The sequence below is a fragment of the Pezoporus occidentalis genome, unplaced genomic scaffold (assembly GCF_034315485.1).
Source record: "Pezoporus occidentalis ecotype Australia unplaced genomic scaffold, CSIRO_AGI_Poc_V1 ctg76, whole genome shotgun sequence".
NCBI lineage: Eukaryota > Metazoa > Chordata > Aves > Psittaciformes > Psittacidae > Pezoporus > Pezoporus occidentalis.
In genome coordinates this window covers 478379-488383 of record NW_026916115.1, presented here as the reverse complement: position 1 = coordinate 488383, position 10005 = coordinate 478379, and the positions used below count along the sequence as shown (strand labels likewise).

Genomic DNA, 10005 nt, shown 5'->3' with positions numbered 1-10005 from the left:
GAATAGGTGTAACCTAAAAGTCACTGTAAGGAAGGAGATCCCCTCTGAGGAGTGTTTGGCTGGCCTAGGAGATATATGAGAGACTAATTCCACCCAAATATCTCACTCATGCTGCCTCTAGAAGTCACGGTGTGAATGCTTGGAGAAAGAGAGAGGATAATTTTATAGCCTCTTTTCTCACAATAAAGCCCCTGTAAGATCCCAGGAAAAACTTCTAGAAGCACCATCTCTGGGGTCAGGAAAGAAGAAGCTGAGCTGCCCTGGCTGCAGCAGAGTGGGAGCCACACTAGCCTGAGCAGCTCACTCCAGAGGATGCTACAGGACCACACACACAGAGGACAGGACAAGGACAACAAGGACTGGCTGGGGGACCCATGTGGTGGTTTATCTCTCAAACAGCTCCTGCAGGGATTCAGAGCAGGGCGTTTCGGGCTAATCTCTACATCCCCTCAGGGAACCTGAAGGATTACTGCTCTACATCTGCTCACATGTTTGGGCCCTACCTTGTCAAGGCGGGGGGAAGCACTGACAGACACTCTCAGTTCTTTAATCAGTTTGGGATAAACAGCAATGGGCCCTGTCCACTGAGGCACAGCATCTCTTAACTAAGTCCCTTGCTCACAGGTATGATGGGTTCTCTGAAGTCTCACCTAGGGCAGGAATGCGCCTCATTATTTATCATCAAGGTCTGGCTCCTGGTACCAGCTACAGAGAGCCACAGTGCAGCTTCCTTGACTATGTCAGGGGGTGGGAAAAGGCAATCACAGGAGTGGCTGACTACCATGAGTACCTGAGCCTTTGGCAACAGTGGAGCAGAGGTCCCTACATAGCAGTCACGGCTAATCCCCAGAGCTGTGCTTCCACCTATTAGCCCATGTCTCCCACACTCATCTAACTTCCCAGCAGTGAGGTCTGAAAAAGACCTGTGTGGGCTGAGGAGTTTGTACTGTTAACTATACACAAAAATCATCTATTTGCTTCTCTTTCTGCTTTCCTTTCCCTCCTGAGCATGTCTCTCACAAAGTTCACTGCTGCTCCAGGCACCTGCTTTACGGGACACATCGCTGAGCCCTCCTCCTTTTCAGGACTGGGGATGCTGAAGTCCAGCTCTGGCTGTCAGTGCCATCTGCTGGCTACTCTTTCCTTGACTGCTGTGAAAACATTAAAATCTAAATAAGGGACAGTCTTGCTATTTTGCCAGTCTTTCCCCAACCCCTCAAACTCTGCTGTTGAAGCCATATCCACAGGGCTGACCTAAATCATTTAAAAGATGCACATGTCCAAAAAGGGAACATTACATTTAAAACATTTTATTAAATAATTTTACAAACAGGACAATACAGATCAGATTCTAAGACAAAGATATTTAATTTATAATTATAACTTAAGCATAACTTAAGACCTTCTCATTTGAAGTCCTTTAACAGTTTAATAAATCATACTTGCAATATATATACACACACACATCTCAGGCTTCCACTGTATTTGTAAATAATATGTAGGCATGAAATCCTTACAAACACCTCTGAATTATTTTAAGATTACCTGGGGCCAGAGCAGTGGCCACAGACCTACTCAAGAACAAGTATTTTATAATCCATTTAGTTAAGATCACAGAAGTATCCATAGTAAAAAATGCAATTAAATTTGTGTATACACCTGTATTACAGTACATAATCCCACAGGGATGAGACCATTTCAGATCTACTTGCTGCATTCAGAAACCAGAGTACCTAATATAAGCACTACAGGTGTATTTCTTGACTGGGACATCCTCTGAAATTGACTTCAACAACAAACCAGATCAATGGTTTCAAAACTAGTCAATAAATATTTTTTGATCCTGATTATTCTGTTTCTGCAAGTGTAACCCATATGTCTCCAGAGGAGACATCTCCAGCAGTGTAGTAAGTGATGTGAAATAATGCATGTCTTCACCTCACCTAGGTACCCTTGAGTAGCCCAGAGGAGAAACCAGCCTCCTCTTTAGGCAGCAGCTTACTATTTGCTCACCATCTGGACAAGAGATGGCAAGCTCCCAGTTATGATAACTACATGACTTAATGTAGACAGTATTTTGCCAGAAGGCCAGAGGTTTTTACTCTGCTTGTCTTCAATGGAAATACCAGACAGCTTGAGTTTAGCATTTCTGAACAATACACAAGGTCAATCATCTTGTCAGCAAGGGGTAAAAACATCTGGACAGCTGCTGATTTGCATGCAGTTTCACTCTCTGGAAATCCGAGACAAAAGTAAAGATGGCTTCAATTCCTGCAGAGAGAACAAATTCTTCTATAAATTGGAAAATCAGCATAGATCTGTATTTGCTCTCATTTCAGCGGAATTTTATATGCAGCAGGTAGAAAAACCACATAAAAGCATTATTAATACTATATGCAGCTGGACAGAATAGTAACCACAAAGATCCTCAAGGAGCTGAATAACCATTTCTAAAGCAATAAATCCATCAGTCTTGTTAGGAACTTTCATGCAATGCCAAGGCACATATTGGGTACCCCAAAGCACATATTGCTACTTCAGCAATTAACAGCTCTGACGGCTTGTGTGATTAAAAGGAAGAGAATTTGTGAGTGCAGTGCTCTCATGTGCTTACCTGAAACACCTGGAGTTAGACAGTCTGGCCAGCACTTTGGAAACTACCTTCAATTGTTAGGCTTTGACAGCTACTATAAAAAGCAGAAGTGAAAAGTATTTTAATGACAACTAGTTTATAACAAATGGATTTTAGCAAAATGATCGCAGTGCTGCTCATGCTGCTTTTTGAGACACAACTTACCTGGAAGGAGTAAATTTCTTTGCTGCAAGAAGAATAAGAAAAGGTATTAGCCTTTCAAGATTAAAGCCCCCTCATGCAAACTTTTTCCTCTACTAAAAACCCCTCTCATTTAAGAATACCTGATAAAAAGCCATTATCTAGCAACAAATCTCACATGCAGTTACCACTATGTTGTCATAAGCCCCATCTCAAATTCCCATTCACTGTCCCTGGCAGTAATTACCAACACATAAAATGTTGCTTTTATCCTCCTAATTTTTGTTATCTAAACATTTGGGATCTTACAGTATTTGATTTTCAAATGTTCATCCAGAAGACAAACATAGCACACATGCAGGCTTCTTGAAAATAATTTTGGAATTTAAATATGGGAATTTTCACTTTTTCAAAAAGTTAGGTATTGGGATTTGGAGAGTTGGGTTTTTTTTCTCCACTGTAAATTTTGCAGGACGGTAAGTAGATCCAGTGGACCCAATCCAACTGCTCACCTTTTCTTCGGAAATGTCTTGCAAGCCAAAGGAGGAATGATGCCGTGGACAACAGAGAGGCACTTGTGGCTGCTACTCCTACAGAGATATAGCTGACTTGCTCAGAAGCTGAAAGGATGAAGAAGTTTCAGTGAGCTGAAGAGGCATGTGTGGTCTTTGAAGCTCTCTCTACTTCTTCCTATTCCTTATGCACTTCATGATGAACCCTGCAGCTTGTAATCCTTAATTTTTCTCTTGCCAAGACACATCCAGTGGACATGGTAGAAGGTACATACCAAAAATTATCTCACCCATTGCCAAAGCAATAGCAAGGCAACAAGTAGTTATACCAGGGTCTGACTAACCTCCAGCCTCACATGACAACTTCAGTTTATCTTATCTTTCATGTTTCAGTTTATATTTTAATTCCAATGATGTTCCCACTGAGGACAGTGACAGAGCTCCTACAGCCTTGAATGGAAAGGTGAGGCTGAGACTTCTGCAAAATTACAGCCTCTGACAGAAAAGCTCTCTGAGGTCTTTTGGCTGAGAACCCAAGAATCTATCACAACAAACTAATAAACCTATAAACTTTTCAACTGAGAAACATACTTATGAATGGAAACTTCCCCACAAGGTTCATTTTCTCTGGAAAAGATTTTTTTCTTTATTCATATGGAAAAAGTTCAACATGAGAAATGTTTAAATTAAAAACCATATATTATATTATATTTATATTATAAATATATTTTTCAAGAAATATATTGAGCAACTCTGTTGCCCTTTTTAATTCGTGCACTCCACTAGAAGTTCTAACTCACTGGTGGTCTTTTTTACCTCCTCCACCCTTCTATACATCACCTGACTAGAAACCCAGTGCCACCTTTTTTTTGTAGCTAGTCACAGATAAAATACCTTCACATGTGGGCAGACTTGCACTCCAGTTTCCTGAATGATTACACTCAAGAACATGAGAACCATTCAGCATCCATCCTTCCAGACAGCTGAAGTGGCACGCTGTGCTATATGTGAAGTTCCCAGAACTATCTGAGCAATCCATAGAGCCTTTCTCAGGGGAGCTCAGTGGTTCACACTGTACAACTGAAATGCAGAAAGAAATGGTTAAGAATCATCAAGGACTTTCCTGTCTTTGGCCTTATTTTTTGCACTAGATCTATACTGTATTTTTAAATTCTTTTGACTTTGGGATGGGAAACGTTCTAACGCAGGGCAAGTCACAGCCTAAATCAAGAGACACAGCACAGAGTTTAGGTTGCAGCCATGACCCTTCAGGAATATTAATTTCAGTGTGTTGTCCAGTGACAAGAAACTGTATTTGTAACCCAGTAAGTCCTACCTCTGCATACTGGTGCTGGCTCTGACCACTGTCCCTGTGCTGTGCACTCAGTGCTGGATGGGCCATCCAGAACATAGCCCTCACTGCAGCGGAAATCACAACGTGAGCCATAAGCAAGATCTGCAGGAGCGTGGTCACAAGTCACAAAGCCTTCTGGCCAGGTTACAGCCTCACACCGCACAGCTGCAACACAGAGATCCCAAGCACAGTCAGCACAGGTGCCTCAGGAATTCAACATGCCAATGCTGACGGCCCCAAGCACTCAAGGGAGCCAGGCTAAGGAAAGGTACCTGCACAGGATGGCTGCTGCCTGTCCCAAGCCCCAGAAGACCCACACTGCAGTGTGGCTGGTCCTGTCAGGGTAAATCCTTCCTCGCAGGTGAACTCACAGGTAGCACCCCAGGTGAGCTCCACAGAGGGGTGGGAGCAGTTCACAGCACCATGAAGAGGCATTTCTAAGGCAGGACAGGTTACAGCTGAAAGGCGTAAGAGACAGCACAGAGCTTAGCTTGTGTAGGTCAAGTCAAACACTCTTTTAGCTGACAAGAGGACATGCCCTGTCTCAAGCTGTGCCCTACAGAGCCAAAACACTTCCCTTCAGACCTAGCAGTGTCTCAGGAAACAGTGATTTTGGCACGTTGCACAGTGCAACCAGAACCCTTAAATATGCACTTGAAGCATTGCAAGCTATAGTGAGACTGGCTTTGGATTATGCAGTCCACTAGCGGAGTATAAACAGACACTGGTTCCCATTTAGGATGTACGGAATAAAGTTCCTGTCAGAACACTCCACCGCAAAAGCCTGTTGTCACATGTGTTGCAGACACAGTTCCCAAGTGTTCCTTATCACCCTGCACTGCTGTTTCCTCTTTAATACAAGACACTTAATGATGCCCATCACGAGATCTGCTTATGAAGAGTGCTAAAAACACACTGAGGGTGACTGTTATTCCTTGACTACACTTAAATGAGGAAATTTCTTCAGACTACTCAAGCTACTGTAAGCTTTAACTGATGACTTCCAACCCATTAAGGCTTACCTCTGCATACTGGCGCTGGCTCTGACCACTGTCCCTGTGCTGTGCACTCAGTGCTGGATGGGCCATCCAGAACATAGCCCTCACTGCAGCGGAAATCACAACGTGAGCCATAAGCAAGATCTGCAGGAGCGTGGTCACAAGTCACAAAGCCTTCTGGCCAGGTTACAGCCTCACACCGCACAGCTGCAACACAGAGATCCCAAGCACAGTCAGCACAGGTGCCTCAGGAATTCAACATGCCAATGCTGACGGCCCCAAGCACTCAAGGGAGCCAGGCTAAGGAAAGGTACCTGCACAGGATGGCTGCTGCCTGTCCCAAGCCCCAGAAGACCCACACTGCAGTGTGGCTGGTCCTGTCAGGGTAAATCCTTCCTCGCAGGTGAACTCACAGGTAGCACCCCAGGTGAGCTCCACAGAGGGGTGGGAGCAGTTCACAGCACCATGAAGAGGCATTTCTAAGGCAGGACAGGTTACAGCTGAAAGGCATAAGAGACAGCACAGAGCTTAACTTGGAGCAAACCATAAAAAGCTGAGGGTTGTTTTTCAGAGTTGTTTTGTTTTGGTGTTGTTGTTTGTTTTTTTTTTTTTTTGGGGGGGGGGGGGGGGATGTTTGGTATTTTTTCTCTCTTTCTTGAAACTCAGCAACATATCTACTAAAAGGAAGCAGCTTTAGAAAGATCTACTATGCTGCCATTTCAGAAAGCAGACAGGAGTGGAAAGATCTCAAAATGGAAGACTGACACTTAGGGCAAGGACATGAATTCATCTGAAGCTCATGACAGCAACTATTTACAATCTAAAATTTTCCTTAGTTTGACTGCTATGTTTGATGCTATTTTCCTCAAACAGCATTTTAGACTGAACACCTCAAAAAATCCCTACAGTCAGGAGTATCTGGTCTGTTGTGAGCAGTCTCACAGCTAGATTATCTCCATTCCCTGTTTCCCAGTAAGAGAAGGGAAAGTCTTTCCCTACACGGAAATCTAGACCAGGGCCAGAACATTCATCCTGTCCATCTCTTCAGGAACAGAAACCTGTGTGCTGCAATAAAATAGCACTTTCATCATGTAATTAATTCCACAAAGGAATGAGCCAGAACTTCAGTTTGTCACTACTAACAGAGCAACATTGATGTTCAAAGGTATATATAATGTAGAAAGCTCACCTTTGCATGCTGCAAGGGAGGCAGACCAGATCCCAGAAGAGGTACAGTACACAGATGCCAATGCAGTCAATTCATAGCCTTCCTCACACTGAACTGTGCAGGATGAGTTGTAGCTGAAGTTCTCCAATGGATGGTTGCACGCAAGGCTCCCATGATCAGGTTTCTTTAGTGGATCACAGCTCTCAACTTCAAAGAAACACCAGATATACAGTCTCATTGGCTGAGCTGGTATATCAACAAGCCAGCCATACTGAACACTGACTACCATGAGCATTGCCCTGGCTGAAAAGCAGGACGGGGTAATCTTACCAAACTCGCATTCTGGCCCATAGAATCCAGGGTTACAATTGCAGCTGTGATTATTAATAGTCTCTATGCATTCTCCACGGCCACTGCAGAGAGATGGGTTGCAAGAAGCTGGGAAAAAAAAAAAAAAAAAAATATGGCAACTTCTAAAAGAATCGGCAATGGCCACTAATGAAACCTGGCTAGCACTTTGCTTATCTTTCTGGCATAGCAAAAGAAAAGCAGGGGGTTTAGTCCATAAGATTACCCTGTCATTTCACAAAAGGATTTCAGAAAAAAAAATACCTTTGACAGACTAGCTCACAGTGAAAGGATTCTATTGGCTGGAAACTCCATGACCTACTTGTTCTCAGGTAGATAATAGCAATATTTAAAGTGCAAAAGGAACAATATGTTATGGCATAGGTAGAAATCCTCAACAGGTCCATTCTTAATGAGCTCACCACAGTTCTAATTTGGCTGATATTTGACTAATTTTTTTTTTTTTGCCTTAACCACCTCTATACAAAGTAGCTTAGATTTTACACACAGCATCTAATCTAATCCAGTGATCTAGAATCAGCAGACAGATGCCTCCTAAAGGTCAATTCTTATCTAGCTGAGACATCCACTTGAGAGTGGGATGAAAGTCACCATCCTGAAGAGTCTATTTCTCTTCACTGACTATAGAGGTCTGGTGACTTGCTCACAAAAGATGCATAATATTCTGGGAGCTAAAAAGTAAGTGAGATCAATCCAGCTCTTGGAACAAGAACAATCTCAGCTCTGTAGCAAGGATAATCATACAAGTGCTTATAAACAACTCATCCCACCCACCACCTCATCTCCACAAAAGCATACTAGAATAGCCTTTATCACACCATACCTGTGTAGCACAAGGCAACCTTCTTTTTCTCACACTTTTCGTCATTCCATTTTCCATCATCCTTCCCTCTTTTAATGTAGATTTCAACGCAGTCCTCGTTGTTCCCTTTGCCATTTGGCTCACCTGAAGCCCAGTTTTTTGCCTCTTCTGTCAGTTCTTTGTTAGTTCCAATCCAGGTCCATACCTCATTAATTTTTCTGATTCCAATCCAGTAGTAACCCGGATTGAAGGGTAAGAAGTTATTGAGATAGTTGATTTCCTCCTTATTCTGAATGGCAACCATGTTAGTATATCTCTTTTTGCACCACTGCTCTGCTTCTCTGTAGGTCATGTTTGTGTCTGAATAATGGTATGTCCAACCATTTGCCCCCTGCAGTAGTGTAAGCCCTAGAACGAAAAGATGTCAAAAAGTTGGTGTCTGATGTTTACATATCCTCTTCTAGAGAGCAGGCAAAAGTTCTACAACCATTGCAAACTCGTCCATCTCTGAAACTAGACAAAAGGTGGCAGTTGTTTTAGAAACAACCAATTGGCAAGCTCCAAAACAGGGCTGTCAGCATTAAGGGCAGGGACTTCAGCCTGTGAAACTATGTCCGATCACACAAAGCTTAGCAGACTAGGTTTTTCTGTGTGAACCTAGCCTCAAGTTAATCATGTCAGGCTCAAAAATTCCAATTCTAAGCTGAGACAGAGCAGTCACATTACTATTACCATCCAATTATTTTTTTACACAGAGAACACTTACTTACCATAAGTAAGAAGAGATAGGAACCACAAGCAAATCATGTTTCCGAGTTTTTCTTTTAAGCAGAAAGCTATGAAAGATCAAAGGAATGCATTTGTAAAGAACGAACACTGACTTTTTGCAATTCAGTATAAAATACTGTCTATGCAATCTTTTCTATATTTTAACAATTATTCTAAAGACTTAAATAAGGTTTCCATTTTTAGGACATTATTTATTTTAAACCAGTTCTTAACATTGAGATTGCTTTGAAATGTAAACAGATTTTAAAGAACACCAACACAGAATTCCATCATCCTATTTTCCTTTAGCTGAGCAATGAAACAGAGAAACACACTCCATTTATACTCACAGACTGTGGTGGCCAGGTGTCAAAAGTCTTCTGTAGTATTTCTCAGGGTCTGCTTTCTGTTGCTAAGTTGCTGAATACAGACTTGAAGAATAAGTTCAGCTCCAAGTGTCTGGACTGCATAATCCCCTGCCTTTACTACAGCCTTTTATTCTCTCAAGTGGCCTGTCATCTACGACATGGGAAATTCCACGTGGAAAAGCATTTCTTGGAAAATCTGAGGATTTGGCACTCCCACATATTAAGCCTGATGCTTCCCGTTGGCAAATCAACCATCTCACAAAGACACACTGCTGACAAACTGCCAAGTGCTACATTACATAGTTTTACTGACAGCAACACACAATTACAGGATATCAGGAAGGAGTGAGATGGTTAGAGTTAGTTGTATGAATGATAAAGACTCCAACTTTTTACCTAGCATACTGCTTTGCAGTTCTCAGTGAGAAAGGCACTGACACTCAAAGCTGCTTAACTGAGTAAAAGATGGAAACTGCAGCACTGGACAAGCCATTCCTTGTGGACCACAGCACCCTGTACAGAGTTCTCATCTGTGATAAGGTCTGCCAGCCCCATGATTGCTAGTACTCTAGTCTAGAGTCTTGCTCACAATACAGACTCATCAGTCACTTGTAGCAGTCAAGCTTGGAATGTGAACTTAGCTTCAAATAGTCCCTTGGACTGTATCCTCCAATAGCCTTGCCTCAACAGAGTTACAATTCCTGGACAGGTGCATATAATATTTCAGATGGACAAGACAATAGTCTTGTACTGAATTAATGCACATTTATTGTGTATACACTGATTAATTATACTACTGCATAGAGCAGTCACACAGTGTCCATGGTACAGAGACATATGCCTGAGTAATTGTGGACACTTTGCTACAGTGATTTGTTAAGCAGTCATAGGCT

General features: G+C 42.4%; 1 protein-coding gene across 3 annotated transcripts; it reads right to left on the bottom strand.

Moving 5' to 3' along the window:
• Positions 1–1294: 1294 nt before the first annotated feature.
• Positions 1295–9645, bottom strand: SELE (selectin E). Of its 3 annotated transcripts, XM_062602148.1 has the most exons (14): positions 9095–9644; positions 8747–8812; positions 7998–8384; positions 7136–7243; positions 6827–7012; positions 5952–6137; positions 5662–5844; positions 4912–5097; positions 4622–4804; positions 4180–4365; positions 3286–3393; positions 2798–2819; positions 2615–2687; positions 1295–2271 (listed from the first exon to the last, which is right to left on the bottom strand). In XM_062602148.1, the coding sequence occupies exons 2-13, from the start codon at positions 8781–8783 to the stop codon at positions 2630–2632; spliced, it is 1830 nt and encodes a 609-aa protein (XP_062458132.1). In that variant the 5' UTR covers positions 8784–8812; positions 9095–9644; the 3' UTR covers positions 1295–2271; positions 2615–2629. The 3 variants fall into 3 exon arrangements, 1 of the variants encoding a protein (XP_062458132.1); XR_009961467.1 differs by having other exon boundaries at positions 2798–3393; positions 9095–9645; XR_009961466.1 differs by having other exon boundaries at positions 2615–3393; positions 9095–9645.
• Positions 9646–10005: the final 360 nt, after the last annotated feature.